General features: G+C 43.6%; 1 protein-coding gene across 1 annotated transcript in view; it reads left to right on the top strand.

Annotated features, from left to right (window-relative positions):
* ENPP6 (ectonucleotide pyrophosphatase/phosphodiesterase 6) overlaps window positions 1–23,907 on the top strand; it is a 108,713-nt gene that overhangs the window by 64,168 nt on the left and 20,638 nt on the right. Inside the window, exons 3-5 of the mRNA XM_040489898.1 lie at window positions 14,610–14,721; window positions 21,431–21,572; window positions 22,499–22,678. Of these exons, the coding sequence (XP_040345832.1) occupies window positions 14,610–14,721; window positions 21,431–21,572; window positions 22,499–22,678 (434 nt within the window). The remainder of the gene's footprint in view (window positions 1–14,609; window positions 14,722–21,430; window positions 21,573–22,498; window positions 22,679–23,907) is intronic.

Below are 23,907 nucleotides of genomic sequence, written 5' to 3'. Positions count from 1 at the left end.
ACTGGACTGGCCCCAGGCTGTTGGCCCAAGGATTGCCGAGAAGTGGTTTTGCAGAGCCCACACACACAGCACTCAGTCCTGATCCCAGATACTCCTAGGAGTGGCTGAGAACCACCTCAGAGGTTGGGGAGACCCATGTTCCCCCAGATACATGGGGGAGAAAGGGTGGTTTGTAAGACTTGAAGATCACAGCTTGGATTTGGGGGTCGGAGGGACGAGGGGTCCCCGGATAGGTGCCAGAGTTCTAGCAAACTCGCGGACAGGGCTGAGCTGTGCAGTAAAGGGCCTGTCAGCATCTTGCATCCTAAGTAGGTCCAGTCTGCTGCGACCTAAATGCCAGGAAGGCGCCTATTCAGAGGAGGAGACTTTGTTTGGGAACACCATGCGCTGCAGAAGTCAGATGGCTTCCTTTGGGGGGATCGTGATGTCACCGTAATCATGTAATCATTGCAATATTTAGATCATCTTGAAGCCTGTGCCCCAGACCCAGAGCTGATAGTTTATATGAGGGGGTCCCAGGGGTGTCGTTCCAGTTGTGGTCATTCATTCCTCACCTGATCCCACTTGGGAAGAGTGCAGTCCTTGACCCTGGGCCAGAGATTTTCCCCATCTAAAGCTAACTAACAGATGCAGAGATTAAAGCTCCACCTCTGGCTTCATTATGCCTCGCTGTGGTTTCACCACCGCCTTCCTAACGCGCAGACTCAGCTTGGGTTGGGCATACATTCCTTCTCACCTTGGTTTCCCATTAGTCACTTTTTATGCCCAGTGAGTCATTTTCAGTTGAGTTTTTGGAATCTTCTCTAATGGATGAGTTGTTTCTCATCTCCTTTGTCTCCTGGGCTTGCTCTCTACCCCGGCACACAAAACCATCTTCGGCAGCATCCTGTGCTAAGGCCAGCCCACCGTCCTCTCCCTACATCAGAAGAGAATGGCCACCAGAGGTCTCCTAGCTCTGTGGGCCAGGCCAACTCTGGGCACAGGGTCTCTGAGATCAAAGGCCATGCTTTCCCTAAGGACTTGTTCCCACAAGTTCCTGTGCCTCAGATGTATTTTCCTGGAAAAGGTTACATGTTTCTAAGAGAGTTAATTGGCTTAGCTGTTTTAATAAGCTCTCTTGAGACATGTATTCAACAGTTGTACACCTGCCTCCTAGCACATAAAATGCAGCTCACAAGGGTTATTGTTACACTATGTGTCAAAGTTGGCAAATGGCTGCACTTAGAAGGCAAGACCCACGCTCTTGGAAGTTGGAGAAATGTGATTTTTTTATGGGCTCAACTTGGTGGTCCTTGGAGAGAGTTGCCAGGAAGCAAGGATCATTCTGGAAAGCAGTGTGTGTTGTAGAAATGTACCACGGCCAGGAGAGATGATTACTAGCTGGCAGGGAGACCCTGGGACATTCACTTCTCCCATCTGAGACCCTTGTTTTCTTTGTAAAAGTAAAGGGTTTTGATGTACGCCTGCCACGGACGGCTCTGAAAGCCCTGAGCTGTGCTAGGATGCCACATCCGGGGGGACATCACTCACATTCTAGACATCGTGACTCGCATATTTATTTTGACAATGTTTTGGGCTGTGGCAGTCAAGTGTGATCGTGACAAAACAGGTATATTCAAATAAGTTGCTGTTGGATGGCAGTTAAGTGTTTTTAAAAAGAAATGCCTTTTTAAAGAAATCAAGCATGGGCTTAGTGGTGGCCCTCTTTGCCCTTTAAGTTCCCTTCAACTCTGTATTTTCTACTCAGGATGTTTTCATTAGGTTGTAGAAGGAGATTCTCACCCAGCCTGAGGTGGGAATATCCAGCAGGAAGGTAGAGTCTAGGCAGAGATAAGATGAAGTCCTAGAAAATGAACCCTAATTAAGGGCAATTCCTTTCAAAGGTCCCTGGGAACAGTGAGGAAACAAGATGGAGTAAAGCCAAAACATGCCCTCAGAGCATTTGTGAAACCAAAATCTTACTCCATAGCTCCCGGTTGATCTTTCAGACTGTGAGATCCAGGCCATCACCTTTGTTTCCCTGCATCCCAATGCAGAGATCCAGAAATCCTGCTTTCCTCAGTCACGTTGAGGCGACCTGCAGTGACTTCGGTTGCCCAGATTCCATGCTCCCCCTGAAGCCATGGAAGTGGACTGGAGGAAGCAGACTCAGAGCCGGAGCAACGTACCCACTTTCACAAATTGAGCACATGATCGATCCAGAAAAGGCCCATAGACTCCTGATTAGAGAATCATCTCGTGGGATCCACACAGCACCCCCATCACCAGTCTGCTGATTTCCATCAGATAAAGACTAATGAAAACAAAGCAAAGTACCTACACTACTTCACCTAGGAATAATGAGCCTTGCTCTCCTTAAACCTACAAGTGTCACCAATTTCACGTTACACTGCATTGTGGCTGTCCTTTCTTGCTAGCTGTTTCCTTTGCCAGTCGTTTATTCATTCTGGGTTATGAGATTAGAAGTAGGGTGAATGTGTCTGCCTTTTGAGATCTCACCAAGAAGAGACCATTCTGGATGGAGAGGGCAGAAGGATTACACTTGTCCCTCTTTCTGTCCACCTGGGTGCTAGTTTAATCCCTTCTCAGGGGCACATGAAGGTACATAGCTTCTATCAAAATGTACTGTGTTTGCAGGACTTGGATTCAGGGTATCTCTGATGGGTTGAGCTATGATCCTTTCACCCTATCTTTTGGCTCTCTCGTTACCTGAACAGATAGCAAATTGTAATGCCCCATTTGCTCTGCTTATGAAAGTTCTTCCTTTCCCTCTGCTCACAGAGCTTCAGTTGTGGGACAACCCAAAAGAGAATAAATTATACAACCGTCAGTCATACTCCCCACACCGCTTTATGCCCAGCTGCTTTCAGAACATTACAGTTTCCTTAGCGTAGAGCTACTGCTGCCTGGTTTCCTAGTTCAGGGTTCTTCACGTCGGGTTCCTAGGGGTTTACAAGGGCAAGGTTGCTTTTAAGGAAATCAGTTCTAAGATCCTAAACTTCCAAGTGCATTGAAAATATTGGCTTGATGAAAAACATGCCCTTTCCATACTTTACCTAAGAAGGGAATATCCCTCAGCCATCCAGAACCTTACTAAGGTGCATTGCTCTGGCACATGAAAACCTCCAGGTACCAGATAAAGGGACAGTTCGAAATATTGGTGTCGGTGTTGAGAAAGTGAATACATCTAGTGATAAAACAATAAAACTTAAAAAAAATCAAGTATTTTCCACTGCGTGCTTTAAAATTATTTAGGAAAAACTTAATTGAGTTGTCAGAGGAAACGTTATTTCAAAATTCATGATGGTAGATCACTATGTGAAGGTTGGCATTCAAGCAAGGCAGCAGTTCAAAGAATTAAATGACATTGGTACAACAAACGATGTCTATTTCCATCTACTTATTTACGTGAACAACTCTCTTAGTACTTCGACTTAACAGATAAGAATAGAATGGATTCTGAACTTGTCTTATTCTAGAGATCAGTCATATTCATCCATGGATATATATATTGATTTTTAAAAGCATCCCTATTCCTTTCATTGTGAGGTGCATTTCTAATAAAATGGAACTTTTTATGTTTAAAAATTATTTATTGAAATTTGGTGTTTCACTTGGCACGATGACAGGCTGAGTTGCATTTGAAATAACTCTTATCTCCAGCAGCAGTTAGAAAAGCCGCTGGACTATGGGTGTATGTGTAACGTGCATAATGTATCAGACACATATCAAGACCTAGAGAAGGAGGTATATCTGGCAATTGGTACCATGTCTCCTCTCTAGTGAAATGCTGATCTCAAAAGCAGTTGAGAGGCTAGTAAACTGAACTGAGCTTTTGACAGATTCACAGGATGAGAAAAGCGACAAAAATTGAAGTTCATAGCCCACCAAGGAGAAGAGTCATAGTAAATGTCCCAGAACTTTAGTTGGACAATAAAGGGCAACAGTTCAGCAATAAGAATGAGCTAGACATGGGCAAGGGTGTAGACTTTTTGAGGACTGAAGCTTTCATAAAGACAGAGGTGAGGTTTGAATCATCTTTACCCACTGTGGATTGAAATGGTCTGCCCATAGCCTAGGTGGCCATCACAAGCAAAGCATTTACTCTCTAGAAGAAGATGACAGCATATGGAGGGTCAAGTAAATTAATAATAGTAATAATAATAATAACAACAACATTTGGATTAAAAATCCATAGAGAATTAAAATATATGACAACAAAAAAAACACAGAAGGCGGGAGAAATGTAAATTCAAAGTATTCAAATGTCTTTGTATTTTCTGGGAAGTTACAGAAGTACAAATTTGTATTAGACTTCAATAAATCAATATTCCCATTTTTTGGTCATATTTAGGGCCCTATGCCAGGAAGAGATTAATTAAAATGTATAAATAGTGGGGCACCTGAGTGGCTCAGTCAGTTAAGTGTCTGACTCTGGATTTTGACTCAGGTCATGATCTCATAGTTTGTGAGAAAAAACCCCACATCAGGCTCTGCACTGACAGAGTCTGCTTGGGATTCTCTCTCTCCCTCTCTCTGTGTTCTTCCCCCACTCACCCTCTCACTCTCAAAATAAATAAACTTAAAAAAAAATATATATATATATATATAGCAAGCTAATAAAGGCAGAGAAATCAAACAATAATCCATACTTAGTCGAAAAAAAATCAAGAAAGGGGAGAAAAACTATCAAATGTATAGTGAATACATGACAGTTTAGATGGCTGATTGAAACACAAAGATATCAGTAAATACATTACATGTAAAAGTTTACTTTTTTACTAATATTTTACAATTCCAATTACTCTGAGTTTTTCTGGTTGCATAAAGTTCAAAAGCAGGTGAAACTAAGTCACATTGTTAGAATAGTGTTTACACTTGGGAGAATAAGGACAAGAAGGTGCCGGTGTGTGACAGTAATGTTCTGTCTCCTGGTCCGTGTGCTGGTTACACAGCTGCATTCACTTCATAGGAATTCATTGACCTGTATAATTATGGTTTTTTTAATTTTTTGTCTATGTTAAACTTTAGATATTTACATTAAAAAAACTACCATCAGACAAGACAAAAACCAAAACTGATATATGCTGCTTATAAAAGACCTACATTAAATGTAAGTATGTGGAAGAGTTCAAAGTAATAGCATTTTTAAAAGATGAGTTTAAAAAACTAACCAAGAGAGAGCTGGTGCATCTATACTACTATGAATCAACGTAGACTAAAAACCTAAACTATATTTTATTTTAATGTTTATTTATTTTTGAGAGAGAGAGAGAGAGAGAGAGAGAGAGAGAGTAAGCAGGGGAGGGGCAGAGAGAGGGAGACCCAGAATCCGAAACAGGCTCCAGGCCTTAAGCTGTCCCCTCAGAGCCTGATGCAAGACTTGAACTCATGAACCATGAGATCATGACCTGAGCTAAAGCCGGATGCTTAACTGACTGAGCCACCCAGTCTCCTCTAGACTATTTTTTAAATAAAGAACACGTCAGGGGACCCCTGGGTGGCTCAGTCAGTTAAGCGTCTGACTTCAGCTCAGGTCATGATCTCAGTTTGTGAGTTTGAGCCCTGCGTCGGGCTCTGTGCTGAGAGCTCAGAGCCTGGAGCCTGCTTCGGGTTCTGTGTCTCCCTCTCTCTCTGCCCCTCCCTCACTCGTGCTCTGTCTCTCTGTCTCTCAAAAAATGGATAAACATTAAAAAAAAACTAAAAAAAAATAAAGGACACTTCATGTTGATATAAGGCTCAAGCCACCAGGAAACTGTAACAATTCTAAATTGTAATGCTACTAATTGTACAGTCTCAAAATAAATAAAGCAAAAATTGACAGAACCAAAGGAGAATTGGTAAATTCATGATATTAAAAGATTTTAAGACCTCTTTTTCAGTAACTGATAAAATAAGAGAACAAAAAATTAGAAGGGTATAGAAAATTTATACAACAAATTAACATATTTACCTACTTGATATTACCAGAACACTGCACCCGACAACTGATGAATACACATTATTCTCAAGTGCACATGGAACATTTGTAAAAAATGACCATATGTTAGTCATAAAGCATTTCTCAACAAATTGGAAAAGTGTGAAATCATACAGAATGTGTTCTCTAACTACAGTATAATTAAAGTATAGTCAATAACAGAAAGAAAATTTTAAATCTTCATATATTTGGAAAACAATCAGAGACTTCTAAATAATTCATGATTCGGAGAAGAAGGTACTGTGGAAATATATAGGAAATACCTTGAATGGAAGGTTAGTGAAAATACTGCATATAATGTAGCAGGATAAATGGAATGCAACTAAACTCATGCCTTAAAGGAAATTAATACTCATATATGCATGTATTAGATAAAAATATTGCCTGAAAATCAATAGTCTAAGTTTCCATCTCAAAGAAAATTAAATTCCATCACATGGAGAAAAACAAGAGCAGAAGTGAAGTAGAAACCAAACATACAAGAGAGAGAATTGATAAAGCCACATTTGTTCTTATAAGAAAAACCTAATAATACCCTCCAGTTCCATTATGCTAAGTGAAATTAGTCAGAGAAAGACAAAAATCATATGACTTCACTCATATGAGGACTTTAAGAGGCAAAACAGATGAACATAAGGGAAGGGAAACAAAAACAGTATAAAAACAGGGATGGGGACAAAACAGAAGAGACTCATAAATATGGAGAACAAACTGAGGGTTACTTGGAGGGGTTGCGGGAGGGGGGATGAGCTAAATGGGTAAGGGGCACTAAGGAATCTACTCCTGAAATCATTGTTGCACTATATGCTAACTAATTGGGATGTAAATTAAAAAAAATTTTTTTAATTAAATTAAAAACTAATAAAATGTATGAAATCTTGACAAGGCTTATCAAGAAATAAAAAGAGGAGACAAAATAACCAGTAATAAAATGGAAAAGGGGGCATCAACTTAGAACCTACAGACATTAAAAAGCCAGTAAAATAATGTTATGAAAAATGTTATGCCGATGTATTTGAAAATGTAAATGAAATAGACAGATTGCTGGAGAAAAATTACCAAAACTGACAAAAAGAAATTGAAAGTTGGAATACTTCTATATCTATTTTTAAGTTAAATCTTTAAAAACCTTCCTTAGCAGAATGCCCCAGTATTAGATGCTTCCACTAGTGAAGTTTTCAAACATGTAAGGGAAAAGTAACACCAATCTTACACAAACTCTTTCAGAGAATATATAATGGTAAATCACATCCATAACAAAGTCAGCATAAGCTTGGTACTAAAATGTGGCAAGGATATTAAAAGAAAGTCAAGGGGCGCCTGAGTGACTCAATTAGTTAAGAGTCTGACACTTGATTTTGGCTCAGGTCATGAGTTAATGGTTCATGAGATCAGGCCCCATGACCAGCTCCATGCTGACAACACGGAACCTGTTTAGGATTCTCTCCCCACCCCCCCCCCAAAATAAATAAACTTAAAAAAATTTTTTTAAGTCAAATTACAGGATAACCTTTTTCATGAACATAGATATAAAAATTCTAAACAAGAAATTTATACACTGAATCAATCAATACATAAATAGAATGATACATGCCAAGCAAATTGGGTTTATCACAGGAATAACAGGTTTAATATTTTAAAATCTCTCAATGTTATTCACAGCAGCAACAGAATAAAAGTAAAAAAACACATTTGATCATCTCAGTAGATAAATAAAAACTATTTGATAAATATCAACAATTCATAAAAAAATTCTTAGTAAACTAAACTGGAATTTATTAGAATAAACTTGGGAAACTAGTAAAATACCTCCTTAATCTGATCAAGACTATCTACCAAAAACCTTATAGCAAAGATCATAGTTGCTGGTAAATGAGTTCAGTAATGAGATAAGGATGACTTCTACCATGACTTCTATTCAAAATTACATTTAGAGGCCCAATCCAGTTAGGAGATGTGGTGGGGAGGTCAGGGGTAAAAGTTTTAAAACAAAAAGAAAAAGAAATTGTAATTATTCACAGATGACTGCTGCTGCAAAAATCCAAAAGCACTCACTTTTAGAGTTAATGAGATAAGTCTTTTGATATAAGGTCAATATTTTAAAATTATTGTATTTATATATGCTAGGAAAAAAAATTAGAAAATGACATTTAAAAGCCAGTATAATTTCCAATAGAATCAAAAACACAAAAAATAAAGGAATGAATCTAACAAAAATGGCTTGAGAACTTTACATAGAAAATTATTTAGAAAAATATAAAAAGACCTCAAAAAGTGGAGGAATATGTTATGTAACTGAATTGGAAGCCTTAATATGATATCAATTTTCCCAAAGTTGATCTATAGATTCAGTGTAGTTGCCATCAAAATTCTAACAGTTTGTGTGTATGCATTTGTGTGAATTGACAGGTCAATTCTGAAATTTATATGGAAATGCAGAATCAGGAATAGCAAAAACAATCTTAAGTCAGATGAACAAAACTGGAGGATTTACTCCATTAAATATAGACATTTAAAACTATAAAAATGAACACAAAATGGTATTTACATGAGTAGACAAATAGACTAAAGGTTAGATATTCTTGAAACAGCCCCACAAATATACAGTCAATACCTGATTTATGACAAGGGAGACACTTTAGAGAAGTAACAAAAAATGATCTTTTCAACAAATTTTGAAAGATCTATTGAATATATACATATATATTCATGTACATATATATATATTCATATACATATATATATATATATCCAGACTCCTATCTAACACTATCCATTAAATTAATTCTAGGTAATTCCAGGTGGATTGTAGATCTAACTGTAAAATGTAAAACATAAAGCTTCTAGAAGAAAACATAGGTGAATATCCTCATGGTCTTGGGTAAGAAAAGTATTCCTTAAACAGGAAAAAAATAGCATAACAGGGTATTCCAGTGGTCACTAAACATAGGTAAAGTTACTCAACATCATTGTTTTTTAGAAAAATGCAAAATAAAACTGCAACGAGATAACTCTGCGTAACTGCCAAAATGGAAAATGGTTAATTTAAAAAAACTGACAAATCCAAGTGGTGACACGGATGGGGCAACCGGAAGTCTCATAATGAGCTGACGGGAGCCAACTAATAAAAGAGCTTTGAAAAACTCTTTGGCATTATCTAATAAAGTTGAGCATATGCATACCCCAAATCTAGCAATTCTACTCATACACATATTCCAACAGAAATGCAGGCCTAAGTGCATCAAAGAACATGCACATGAATGTTTATAATTTTTTAAAACTAGATAGGGATAGAATAGAATTTTTGTGTCCTAATCTGTATATTAGAAGGACTGTATATATATATAGTCCTGATCTGTAACTTGGAAGTTATCAGTAAAAAATTCATTTTTTGGTTTCCTATTACAAAAAATAACGTATTTATTTTAATAAACTTGGTTCAATTCAGTAAACAATAATAATTTAATGTCAACCACAGTCCTGAATGAGTCAGGAATTGTCTGCTGGAAGTAATAGAAAATCTAGCTAACTGAACAATGGATACACACATGGGAATTCATTTGTATCATGTTACAAGGAATACTTTATGTGGTTCATCTGCTTAACCTCATTTTAATTATTTTTTTTTATTCTTTAAAAAAAATTTTTTTTTAATGTTTATTTTTGAGACAGAGAGAGACAGAGCATGAATGGGGGAGGGGCAGAGAGAGAGGGAGACACAGAATCGGAAGCAGGCTCCAGGCTCTGAGCCATCAGCCCAGAGCCTGACACGGGGCTCGAACTCACGAACCGTGAGATTGTGACCTGAGCCGAAGTCGGCCGCTCAACCGACTGAGCCACCCAGGCGCCCCTCATTTTAATTATTTATTTTAATGTTTATTTGTTTTGAGAGAGAGAGAGAATGCCTGCAAGTGGGGGAGGGGCAGAGAGCTAGGGAAAGAGAATCCTAAGCAGGCTCTGCACTGTCAGCCCAGAACCCAACTTGGGGCTTGAACTCATGACCTATGAGATCATGACCCAAGCTGAAATCAAGAGTCAGATGCTTAACCGACTAAGCTACCGAGGCACCCCAACAACCTCATTTAAAAAACCCAGGATTGTCATACCCTTTGACTACATTTTCGCATATTTACTTTTTAACGAAATACATGTTGCCTCATAGTTTCAAGATGGCTTCTGTGACTCAAGGATTGTGTCATCACAACCTGCATTCCAAACTGGAAAAGACAGAAAGAGGCAGTGCCAGCAAAGCACTTTATCTTTCATCCGGGAGCAAAGCTTCCCACCCTCAGCTCCTCAGCAGATCTGTTTTCTGAGATACTAGGTCACATGACCATTCCTAGCCACAAAGGGCTCTGGGGAAATAAGAAGGCTTTCCTCCTTCTACCATAAAGTGATGGAAAGCGAGGAAGGAGTTCAGAATGACTTCAATTAGCCCACAAAAGTCTCCCAAACCAGCCACTAAATTTACCTTTTCTTATACTCAATTTATTTTCTTATTTTAATTTCCCACATGCATATTACATTCATTGCCTCTCTTTTTTTGGACACAAATATGCTTTAAATATTTTCAAAAATGAGATCATCCATTTACATACTATTTACTAGCCTTTCACCTAAAATATTATGCTAGTAAATACAAATGACATAATGATTTTAATGCCCGCATGGTACTTCATTATATGGATATACCATAATTTGACCACATCTCTACTTTCAAACATTTAAATTGCTTTATTTATTTATTTTTAATTTTTTTTTACATTTATTTATTTTTGAGAGACAGAGACAGAGCATGAGTGGGGGGAGGGGCAGAGAGAGAGAGAAGGAGACACAGAATCTGAAGCAGGCTCCAGGCTCCGAGCTGTCAGCACAGACCCTGACGCGGGGCTCAAACTCACAAACTGTGAGATCATGACCTGAGCTGAAGTCAGACACTTAACCGACTGAGCCACCCAGGCGCCCCTAAATTGCGTTTTAACTTATATTATAAATAACAGCATAATATAGATGCTTATATATACAACTTTCTTAGAATATGTTCCTAGAAGTGGTTTGGTAGGCGAAGCGTGCATACAATAAATATTGTGTGAATATTGCCTAACAAACTTCTTCTCAAAGGACAGGAGGGATTCAGGAATACTCAGGTACGTGGCTCATATCAGTGTTTTCCAAACGCAAGTCTTGATCCATAGTGGACAGTAAAATCAATTTATGGATTGCTAATCAGTATTAAAAAAAAACACCTAGAGTAGAATAGAACAAGAAAGTATTAGTGTGCGTTGTTCATAGTTGGGTGAAACTTCTGTTTCTGCCGTGAGTCTGTTTTTTGTACTGTATCATGAAGAAATATGAGTATTTTGCCACGAGTTGCAAACAAAAAGTTTTAAAAATGTTCCCATAGATGAACTCTTCATGCATGCCTTCTGATTTGTAGCACTCCTTATTTATTTCTATTTCTTGTTAATTGCCTTGCTAAGAAGTTTTCTAACAGTAATAAATTGCAGTGGTGACAGCAACATTCCTGATCTGCTTCTGACCTAAATGAAAACGCATCCCATGAAGTTTTGAAATGTAGAATTTTCACTGTGGTTAATATCTAGCGTGAAGGTTCAGTGAAGGTTTCATTTCCTCTTTATGTCAAGTTACATAAGGGTTTTCTTTTTCATTCACAAGGAGTTGGATTTATTTTTAGTTAACTGTTATGATTAATTCCTAATTTCATTACCTCTGGTCAGATAATATGCATGGTGGCCTATAAAATTTCTGCTGTTTGGAAATTATTGAGATTTTCTTTGCGGACCAAAATACAGTCAGGTTTTCTGATAAGTTTGATAATAATGAATATTCTACAACGAGAAGATAAAATTTTCATTGTCTGTTGAATCCAGCTTATTAACCTTCAAATCTTCTATGTCTTTATATAGCTATATCTTAGATATCATTTATTCTTTCTTGAGCTGTCATTGAAACCTTCAACCAAGATTTCAATTTTGCACTTTATTTTCCCAAGACTAGTTACTGTGTGTGTGTTGTGTATATTAATGATATATAAACAATCATGCCCATTCTTTTTTATGTTTATTTATTTTTTTTCTTTTTTTTTTTTAATTTTTTTTTCAATATTTATTTTTGGGACAGAGAGAGACAGAGCATGAACGGGGGAGGGGCAGAGAGAGAGGGAGACACAGAATCGGAAACAGGCTCCAGGCTCTGAGCCATCAGCCCAGAGCCCAACGCGGGGCTCGAACTCACGGACCGCGAGATCGTGACCTGGCTGAAGTCGGATGCTTAACCGACTGCGCCACCCAGGCGCCCCTGTTTATTTATTTTTTATTGAGATATCATTGACATGTAAAATTTTGAGTTTCAGGTATACAACAGAATGATTTGATACATATATAGTGAAATGATTATCACAATCAGTCTAGCTAACATCCATCACCACACATAGTTACAAATTATATACAAATATTTGTATATATTATATTTTTCTTATGGGAACTTTTTTTGCTTTATATAGTCAATAATCTCTTAAAGAAATTTGTTTTATGTTTACCCTTTCTGGCCAACATTTGTGACATCTATAGATCTGGTTCTGTTGAATATTTTTCTCTTAATTATGATGCACATTTTACTGCTTCTTAGTACATCTCATGCTTTTTTTTATTATATGCCAAGCATTGTGTGAGAAAGAACAATAGCAAATGATATTTTCCCTGAAAAAGTTCATGCCTCTTCCTATGTCAGGCCTTTAGAGTGGAGGCTAAGTCATTCTAATCTGTAGTTGAGCTGGATCTGGGCGTTTTTGAAGCTTTCGATTTAATTTGCCACTAGTTACAAGTGTCATGAGGGAAGATAAGGATTATCTCTTTAGCAGGTTTTGGAATTTGTCCAGTATATAGCTCTCTGTTCTTTACATAGAAAGTTTATGCTACTTTTTTTTTTTTTTAACATTTAAATGTTTATTTATTTATTTCTGAGAGAGCGAACACAAGCAGGGGAGGAGCAGAGAGAGAAAGAGAGCATAAGTGGGGGAGGGGCTGAGAAGGAGACAGAATCTGAAGCAGGCTCCAGGCTCTGAGCCATCAGCAAAGCTGCAGAAAGCTGAGGACAATGCTGGAGAGAAAAAGAACTCGGTGATTCAAAAAGTAGGCAGCGCTGGGACACTGGGTGGCTCAGTCAGTTAAGTGCCCAACTTCGGCTCAGGTCATGATCTCATAGTTCCTGTGTTTGAGCCCCGTGGGGGAGGGGCACCCCTTGTCTGGAACTTTCTTTTGCATACAGGTCTCCACGCACACCTTACTGTTATTCATCTCTGAACTTTTGCTTCTGCCGCTCTCTTTGCTTGGGGTGTCCCTTTCTTCCCTACCTCCATCCCCAGACACACTGACCACATGGGAATGAGCCCAACCTGGAGATTCAAGGAAGGCTTCCAGGAAGAAATAATCCCTGAAGTAAATGCCCTGCACCAGCAAGTGTATGTCATTTTAGACTTCACAAATTACGCTGTTTTCCTGTATGCCTCCTCCCGCTAGACTCTGGGATGCTCCAGGATGGAGACGCTGACTGACCTGTTTTTGTTTCTGCTATGTCTGAACACAGTGACCAGTTCAGAGTAGGTACCCAATAGTACTCCACTAAAACTGAGGCTGGCTCATCCCTCTCCTGCCCTGTATTTTGATAATAAGGTTCATGTCTCTCTCTCAGAGCAACTACTTCTATTTGTCCCAGGGACCGGGGCAGTGAAGCTAAGGCCATCGCAGCTTCCAATGTCTGAATGCCCTTAATCCTTTTACTTCATTTTGGAAGAGGCAAGGTCATGTCTCAGAATCCTTGCTTTGACCTACTGATTTTTAGGCCTTGCTAATTTAGTGCAGTATCTATCTCTGAGTCCAGTTGGACTAGTGAAGTATTTATTTTATTATTCCTGGACTAATCAGATACTACCTACAACTTGACTTTAGAATGGACAAAGACACGCTAGAAGCCTTAGTAGTTATGAAAAACCTATAGAAAAAAACTTTTTTTTTTCTTTTTTTTTTTTTCAACGTTTATTTATTTTTGGGACAAAGAGAGACAGAGCATGAACGGGGGAGGGGCAGAGAGAGAGGGAGACACAGAATCGGAAACAGTCCAGGCTCTGAGCCACCAGCCCAGAGCCCGACACGGGGCTCGAACTCACGGACCGCGAGATGGTGACCTGGCTGAAGTCGGATGCTTAACCGACTGTGCCACCCAGGCGCCCCTAGAAAAAAACTTTTAATTAAGACCTTTCTGTGTACTAATTAACTTTTTGTTTCAAGTTGGGAAAGACAAACATTAATGAAATTTTACTAGTCCTTGTCATGGGACACGAGTGTTGCTTAGGAATGTATTTTGAGAACCTCTGCTCCAGTTAAACAAAATTTAACTATAATTTTATAATTATATATATATATAATAATATAATTATTATATATATATATATATATATATATATACCAACTGTCAACAATAGGTTCTTCTATTTCATGAAAATGAACAAAATTTATATTTTGACTAATGGTGTTTGCTTCCTTGAAATAGGCTCATAACCCTACCTTAATTATTGAAGAAGGTAACCATTTGCCATCTTTTTCCTTCTTAGGCTGTGAGGTTGAGATTCTTGGTGTCAGACCTACTTACTGCCTAGAATATAAAAATGTCCCAACGGATATCAATTTTGCCAATGCAGTGAGCGATGCTCTTGACTCCTTCAAGTAAGTGTCCCAAAGTCTTAGTCATGCCATTGTTCTTCATGGTTTTTAGGACTGGTAATGAATGCTAAAGTGAATTAAGAAGGTTTGGCATGGGTGGAATAATGTCTTAGAAACGTGGTGAGCCTCTTGCATGGTGAATGTTAACTACTACCAGAGAATAATTGTGAGTGAGTCATTTCAGGTAGGGGCACTCTATGTAAATGTTGAATTGGGAGCAAGAAAGTCCCCGAGGGTTTGGGACTTTCTTTTTTATGTTGATGGACAAGAGAGAAGCAAAATGAATATCAACATCTCTCTAATTTAAGATTTAAGGGAATACTTGTATTTCAGAAAATAATTATTTGGCAAAAAGGAAGGATCTGTGGTGAAATAAATTTGGAAAAATTGCCTACTCTACCCTCTTCTTGGTAATGTACGAAACACATTAGCATATTAGCACATAGAACCTTTTCTTCCGCTCCCACATGGAACAATGACACAGAACTTTAAAAGTGTAGAAATAAGTAATGTTGTCCTGAATAGCACATAAGAGTCCATCAGACACAGGGCACCATCAGAGAAGGGGCACCTGGGTGGCTCAATGGGTTAAGCATCCTACTCTTGATTTCAGCTCAGGTCATGATCTCATGATTCGTGAGTTTGAGCCCTGCGTTGAACTCTGCGCTGACAGCACGGAGCCTGCTTGGGATTCTCTGTCTCCCTTTCTCTGCCCCTCCCCTGCTCAGGCGCGCTCGCTCTCTCTCTCTCAAAAATAATAAATAAACTTAAAAAAAAAGAAAAGAAACTGATCAACACGAAAGGTCAGGAGAAAGCTTCAAGTCGGTCTCAGAAGCTACTAGAAGTGAAAGTCAAGATGGGAGACCGGGTGGGGTCTACTTGAGAAATCAGCAACCAAGAGGCTAAAGATGCTGGGGGCTCTCAGACTTCTAGGGCTGGATTTGAGATCCCCTTGGCTGTTGAATGAGTCTCCTGGGTGGGATCAAGGCAGAGGGCCCGTAGTAATCAGCGTGGAGACCGGGGAGAGACATTTATTCTCCCAGGAGGAAGAGCCAGGTTCCAAGCTTGCAGACCCCGCGAGCCAGCATATCCTAGGTGCTGCGTACAGCTCACTGGCACTAACTCCATGAATTGGCCCAGAGCTGAGATTCCCCAGGTGTAGAGTTGACCGATCAGGAATCCCATTCTTGCCATCACCACCTAACCATGGCAGAGAGGAGCAGTCACCCCCACGGAACTACACGGGGAGAAAACAACACCCCTGCCTTCGTTGCTTCTTCGAATAATTCCACGTCCGTGAAACCCATCAAGACGGTCTTTTGAGGCACAGGAAGTTTCAAGCTCTGACAGGTTGGAGAGGAAATAGGTTTGAAATACTTTAAAACTGAGATGTAACAAGTTTAAAAGTTTAGATTTTTTTTCTGGAGGGAAGAGGGAAAGGGCAGGGTCTGGGAGCTTTAAATAAATATTATGAAATATTAAATAAATATTCTTCAACATATGGTTTATAAATCATATGTGTTATATGATTCTGCCTCCTACCTACTCTGCTTTCTTTCCCTTGCCCACAAGGGCTGGAAACCACACACATGATGAACTGGAATATCGAGTTGCAACCCAGTTTGTGCAAAGCCAGCGGCTGAGCAGAGCTAGAACTCTGGAACAGCTCTGTGTCTATACCGTGCTATTTCCAACACATCCGAAATGCTAGCCACGCCCCCCCACCCCCCACAGCCTATTGCTGTGCTGAATATGAACACGCGAAGACCTCCAAATAACCCAACACTCTATACGGGAGTGTAATCTTTTACACATTCCTTTTGCTTTGACAGCTGAATGGTCCCAACTGCATACAACCCAGTGACTCACAGGTAGAGAGTCACACAGTCACAAGAGACTCAGATTAGCCCTGGCCTGCAAGCTGGCCCCTCAAGCAAAGTGTCTTGTCCCGAGGCACACCAGAATGCAGGACGAGTCGGTCCTGCACTCTGTTTCCCAGAGAAGTTTCTGTTCCTGTTTCTCTGTTTCTAGAGAAGTTTTTCTTTTCTTCTTTTCAGGCAACATGACAAAGCCATGGAGTGCTGGGGAGTAACATCTTTACCTTAGAGCACAGCATTTAGAGAGGGGAAAGATGGGGGTGGGGGTGGTTGTGTGTGTGTGTGTGTGTGTGTGTGTGTGTGTGTGTGTGTGTTTAGCAAAGGCATTGGGCTCCCCTAGAGACAAGAGGCTGCAAAGAACTGGAGTCTAGGAAAGTGGCCCCAGGCCCAGCCTCTACCTGGTATGACCTGGTGCTACCATATTGCTCATCTTGGCACCACTCACACTGTAGTCCACGTAAATGGCCTTGAGCTGCAGAGGGTGGCATTCGCATAGTCTATAACGTGAATGGTGCTTCTGCAGTTGGGCAGTGGAGGCCCGGGCAGGATGGACTCAGGCCAGTGCGGTTTTCTTGTGGGTTCTTCACACTGCCAAAGTTAACAGGGCCACCAGAAACCCTCCTGGGGATAGTGGTTGGAAAGGTGGAGATCCACAATTTCTAGAACTAGTCAGGGCTTGAAATGAGGGGGGGGTGAAGAGAAGAAAAATAATATTCCAGACGTTGCTTATTGCCTATGGAAAGCAGTGAGATGATTTAGGTTCTCTTGCAAAGAAAAAGAAGGTGCCTCCTTCAACCAACCTGTGCATTTTGAGAACACGTCTCGCTGCTTTCTTACAAAGTAGACTAAAGGAGTGACATTTGTGGACCAGTAGTTGTCCAGCCTGGAACAGTCTGGAACAGTTAAGACCATCTTGCGTGTAGCAGCTTGTTCATAGAAGAGTGTGACTCAAAGGAATTATGAATTTCTCATGGTATGTGTGTTTAGACAAAGATGTATTATTATTTACCTTTCCATCAGATAGCCCCCAGGGAAGGAGTAAGTTTAGGCTCCCTAGCTCACCTCTTGGTTTCTGCTCAGTTCTATCTCAAATTCCTAGCTATAATTGGAAGAGTACTTAGAGTTCTCACACGTAAGTGTGCAAACACAGGCACACACATTTCTCCTGATCAGCACTGCTGATAGAGTGCCTTCGTCTTCTCTGCTATTTAGTCTGAGGAGCAGAAAGCAAGGGATACAAGATAGATAGGCTTTTACAGAAGGCGGTTAAGATGGACCCAGGGACAGCATTTCAGCAAAGGGTCCCACTCAGCCAAGAAGCTGCATGTTTCTGTAGGAAGGGCTAATCCAACTTCCGTGCTTGACCTGGGCGTTGCCATCCAGCGCTCATGAGGTTCTAGGGATCCAAGTCGTATCCGTGGGAGATGCCACCTTAGCACCTGGAGAACTTCCAGTGTGGAGGAAAAGAGAAGGGAGAAGAGGATTAATTGTCCTCAACAGCCAACTGCTAGCACTGTGTCAAAGGCCTCATTGCCATCGGCCCATTTTGCCACGACCTCTACTGTGTTACATAGATGTCGTTCTCCCCCCCCTGCCCTTTTGAGGAGGCCGGTGACTCTCCCAGAGTTACGCACCTTGCCCCGGGGTCGCACACAGCTAGGAGGTGGTGGAGCCCGAACCCAGTTCTTCATGAGAAGTGCCTGAACGCTTCGGAGTCGACTTCACAGCTGTCCTCCTGGTCTACACCCTTACCTGCAAGGTGCGCTGAAACCGCATCAGATGGAGAGGATGTAGGGGTGGTCCCCTTGCAAGCCACCCCTGCGTGGCTGCGCCGGGCCTGGGGCTCACGAAGGCCTGAGACGGGATGGTGGCCTCGGCCTTCTGTTCGCCATGTGACACGTTCAGCAGCACGCAGCCCCCATCACGAGCGACTTCTGCACCACGCACCGCACCTGGGGCCTGCGAGGCCGCACCCCTGCCCCGCAGCCACCACAGGAAGCGGTTTGTGACCGCATCACTGAATCCATCCTCCCGGAAGTTCTGATGGTGGCACAGGCACGCTCCCGCGGACAGAAAAGAGGGGCGTGAGGAGCTCGTCCGGGGGGCAGGGGGCAGGGCAGCACCGTGTGAGCCGTGGCAGCCGGAGGCGGCCTTGACGGCTCCCGGGCTGGTCCCGGCAGACTGCCTGATGCGGCCTCTCCGAAGGGCTGGTCAAGCGACAACCGGGCCGTGGGAGCGGTGCACGCGGCTGCCGTCCGTTGTCAAGCTCCAGGCTGTGCAAGACAGCTCCAAGGGAATCCTTTTGGGATCCCGGGACCTCAGTGCCTGCTGGTGCCTAGAAAGGATGGCCAGAGGTTCTTTCCACAGGCCACGAGGCGGCTGGTCCAAATGTCCCGGCCTTCGGCCCTCCTCCTCGTGGACTCTGAGGGAAGGGGCTCAGCACACAGGGAAAAGCCATCCGGGGGCATCTGGAAGGAAGAGAGGCATTTCTCTCCCTTTTGCCAGGCGTCAAGCACTTTACAAACCTCAGCTCATTTAAAACTCAGTGCAGCCCTTTGTGGAGGTTTTTCACATGGCAAACTGAAGCCTGCAGATATGTTTGCTTTTCTTCTGAGACCTCCAGGTTAGTGAGGTTCACATCTTTGAACCCAGATTTGTCTAATTCCAATTCCCTATCAAAGTATAATTTTCAAACCTAAGCCTCTGTCATGTGCTCAGTACATACGAATGCGAGAATTATGCCAGAGTTCAAATTACTTTATTGCTGAGGGAATCAGGAGATGACAGGGCTGGTTAACTGGAGAATATGAGAAATGCACACACTCGAAGAAAATGAATGATGGAGGGTGATGGGATGTGATTATCGTTAGATGCAGAAATGCTTAATAACTTAGAGGACAGTCAAACCATGATCTTTGGGACTGTTTTCTCCATCAGGCAAATGGAACCTTCATCTTGCTGCTTTCCTGCAGGTTAACAGCTAAGTTTACACAGTCCGGGCTCTAGTTGGTCATAAAGTCTGGTGACCTATAAGCAAGTTTACTAGACCCCATTCTTGTAGGACACAGGAAAGACAGGTAGCTGGTTTGGGGGGGCCTAATTTCTAAGTTTTGGATCATTTTTCATAACTGTTGATAACTCCAACCATTCCTTTGAATTGCCCCCCCTTCCACCCCTGTTTCTGTCTCCCTGATTCTTCTCTTTCCAACTCACTTCAGTAAGGAAAATGGATGTGAGATTATGAACTTTTACACGGAGGAGAGATCTGGACAGCATCCTGAGATGATAGGGGATCTGAGTGTCCCTGAAACTCCAAGGCTGGGAGCCCCTTGCAGATCTCAAGTACTGGGCTGACAGCCACATGTCCTTTTGGCTCCGTTCCTGGACCCCTGAGCTGTAAATTATAAATGGCCAACAACAGGTCTGCAGGCATTTCCAACCATCACTCCTCACCCAACTGCTCCGTTACAAATGAGCCGACCTGTGATGGAGACCAGATCCATGTGGAAAACAGCTGGCGACCAAGAATTTGTCCGCTAAACTCCAAACAGGCGAGAGCTCTCAGCCCTTGAAGACCCAGGTCCCTAATGAACTGATGAAACTCCAACCTAGAAATCTTTCCCAAAGGCACATTTATAATCCCTGAATTGCCAGCATCCCAAATCCGGTGTTCCTGGCACCTGGGGTTGACAGTTCCCTGACACAAAGCCATCAGCTAAATCTGTGATACTTACCGGCTTTCTGGTCACATACAGATTTGTGAATTCGGTGAAAAGCCTGAAAGAAACCAGCCAAGTAGCTGCGGTATTAAGGGAGAGGTCTAAAATGCAGTGACCTAAAAGCATTCCATTGAACTTTTTTTTTTTTTAATTTTTTTTTTTTTTCAACGTTTATTTATTTTTGGGACAGAGAGAGACAGAGCATGAACGGGGGAGGGGCAGAGAGAGAGGGAGACACAGAATCGGAAACAGGCTCCAGGCTCTGAGCCATCAGCCCAGAGCCCGACGCGGGGCTCGAACTCACGGACCGCGAGATTGTGACCTGGCTGAAGTCGGACGCTTAACCGACTGCGCCACCCAGGCGCCCCGCATTCCGTTGAACTTTAATGCAATGGTCAACCTTGTTTGTGAAATTTCCCCCACCGTGCAAGCCACACCTTAGAAGTGTGTCCACTTGAACACAGGATATACGGCATGAATCTGCACATTTGGGAAGCTACGGATGCAAGAGCATAAAGCAGCTAAAGGCTGAGGCTTAGCTGAGGGAATGATTTTATGGAAGTTTCCATTCTGTTCATTATTTCATCAGTATAACGAACACAGGCCTCAAACAAGTTTAGGGATGTGTATGAAAATGCCATTACCTAGTGAGAACTTCCACCCACTGCCCACACACTTATGGGACCCTGAAGTGACTTTAAAAAAAATGGTTTTTTTTTTTTTTAATGTTTACTTACTTTTGAGAGAGAGAGAGAGACAAAGCACAAGCCGGGGAGGGGCAGAGAGAGAAGGACACAGAATCTGAAACAGGTTCCAGGCTCTGAGCGGTCAGCACAGAGCCCGACGCGGGGCTCGAACGCACAAACTGTGAGATCATGACCTGAGCCGAAGTCGGACGCTTAACCGACTGAGCCACGCAGGCGCCCCATGGCATGTCTCGATGCAGTAACTGTGTCTCTCCCTTGGAGATCACCTTGTTCATTCTAAGTTGTCGGCTTTGCCTGGCCCACGGGTCAGGGTTTGGGGGATACACCAGTGTCACTGCTGCTGGGCGAAGGGGGAGGAAGCTGGTGGGCGTCCCCCTCGACTTCACCTCTCTCCCCCTGCTCCCTCCAGGAGTGGCCGGGCCGACCTGGCAGCCATCTATTATGAGCGCATCGATGTGGAAGGCCACCACTACGGCCCCTCCTCACCGCAGAGGAAAGACGCCCTGAAGGCCGTAGACAGCATCCTGAGGCACATGACCAAGTGGATCCAGGTAAGCCCGAACCGGGCCCACTAGGCCAGTCTTCCCTCTTGTCACTTTCTTTCTGTTTGCTTGGCTGTCATAGCGCTCAGCATCTTCCTTCTTACTGTCATTAGCTGGCGAGGCCGGCACAAGGCTGTGACGGGTCTCTTTTCTTCACACGACCCCTCTTCAGACACCAAGAGATCCCTTGTTTCGCTGCCAGGCCTGCAGGACTGGAATGACCAGATCTGCATTATTACCTGGAGCCGGCGCGATGGCCCAGTCCTTTATCAGACCTAACAGGCCTGGTAACCGGGTTCAAGTGGGCATGGAAAACAGACCTGGGTTCTGTCCCTGATTCTGCCACCCCCTTGCTGGATGACTTTAAGCAAGGTATTGTTTGTTAAAACCTTCTCAGCTTTATTTTCCACATTTGTAAAAATGGGTAAGTGACAGTCCCCACAGTACCACACAAGCTTGTTGAAAGAGCCAAAAGGAAATGAAAACAGAAAAGGTACCTGGAGAGGCAAAAGCCCAGTAGGAGTGGGGAGCGTGCTCTCACAGTCCCCCTCCTCCAAGTGCTTCTGTGGTGATTCTGAACTGCCCTCGTCAGGGCAGAAAAGTACACGATTCAGTTTACAACTGAGGACCTCTCCTTTCCCCTGTAACTTACAGTTTAAAACACTTCTTTAGGGGCCGCCTGGGTGGCTCAGCCGGTTAAGCATCTGACTCTGGATCTCCTATCAGGTCTGGATCTCAGGTTCATGGGCTCGTGGGATTGAAACCCCGTGTCAGGCTCTGTGCTTGGGATTCTCTCTCCCGCCCCCCCCCCCCCCCCCCCCCCCCCCAATAAATAAATAAACTTTAAAAAGCCCACTTCTTTACACGATTTCCGGAGTGAGAGCGTCTTTCCGTGGGCCGAGGGCACTGTCCTGACGGCCTTTGTCCGCCCACAGGAGCTGGAGCTGCAGGACAACCTGGACGTTATCATCTTCTCGGACCATGGGATGACTGACATTTTCTGGATGGACAGAGTGATCGAGCTGGACAAGTACGTGAGCCTGAGTGACCTGCAGCGAGTGAAGGACCGAGGGCCCGTCGTGAGCCTCTGGCCAGCCCCCGGGAAGCACTCCGAGGCAAGGAAGCGCCGGCGTGGGCGGAAGGGCGGGGGCCGTGGGCGGAAGGACGGGCGGGTCCCACGAGGGGAAGGGAGAGCTCCACGCCCTTCTTCACCGTTGCTCTGGGCCCCACCTTCGCCCCGTGGCCCTCGTGCTGAGGTAGAGCCGAGCCAGGAGCTGGGCCTCCGGTGGCCGTGCCACTCACTTGACCTCTGCCCAGTGGCTCGCCCTCCTGCGTCTGCCTTCTCTGAAGCGGGCACGATGGCACGTGCCGCACGCCACGTCGGTGGAAATTCAAGGAGGCGAGGGGTGTGCAGTGCTTAGCGCGTTAAGCCCTCCGCCCTCTGCCAGGGCTGTTTTATGACTGGCCAAGACGCAGCACTTCCCAGGCCACCTTGGGGGACAGCGGATGCGTGCAGACAACGCTCTTTCTCTGGAACAAAGCTGCCAGTCTGATCTGTTTTCACCAGGGACGTGGAGATAAGGATGTGATGAACGAGCAGAGGCCGAGGTCCTGTGTGCCACGGGTCAGCTCCTTATCCAAGGAGCCACACTGCTTGGGTGCAGATCCCAGCCCTGGTGCAGACTGCTGTCCCGCGGCCCCCCTGACCTGGCCCCACCGCAGTCTCTGTGTCCGGGCCCATGGTGGTGTCGTCACAGCCGCCTCCCGGGCTGCTGCAAAACACACGGAAGCAGGCTGCACCCACCCCAGGGACGACGTACATGTCACTTGTTACGGCGATCACCATCGCGAGGGGTCGTTCTCAGGGGGGCGTGTTGAGGCCCCACAGCGTGCTCCCCACAGGCACCGCCCTCCAGGAGCTCAGCACCCAGAGAGGACTGGACTTCTCCTTACCCTGCTCCGCAGTCATTATCTGGCAGTTCTTGCTAAATCACGATGAGAAAGTGAGGAGCAAGCGGAACCGTTGGCCGACTGCTTTGCCCCACGTCGCCCTAGTCCCCTTAAGTGTACGCGTTGGGGCTTCTGCCCGCTCCCAGGGAGAACTTCCTGCTCTGGACCCGGCAGCGGAGCTCATCCTCCGGGGAGGCTGGGACCGCTGCCGGTAGAGGTGCCAGGAACAGGCATTGGGCGGGCCGCAGTGCCTCTGCCCACGGCAGGGACGTACTCGGCGATGGACGGTCATCAGTATCGATGGAGCACTGCGCACAGCGGGCTGGGGTCTCTCCGCTGGGCCCCTTGGTCCCCTGCCACATACACGCCCACTATCTGTCTGGGGGTTGCCAAC

Source organism: Herpailurus yagouaroundi, unplaced genomic scaffold, assembly GCF_014898765.1.
Source record: "Herpailurus yagouaroundi ecotype Mexico unplaced genomic scaffold, PumYag 181, whole genome shotgun sequence".
In the NCBI taxonomy this organism is placed as follows: Eukaryota; Metazoa; Chordata; class Mammalia; order Carnivora; family Felidae; genus Herpailurus; species Herpailurus yagouaroundi.
The sequence above is the reverse complement of the archived record's forward strand: the minus strand, read 5'-3'. Positions and strand labels throughout refer to the sequence as shown.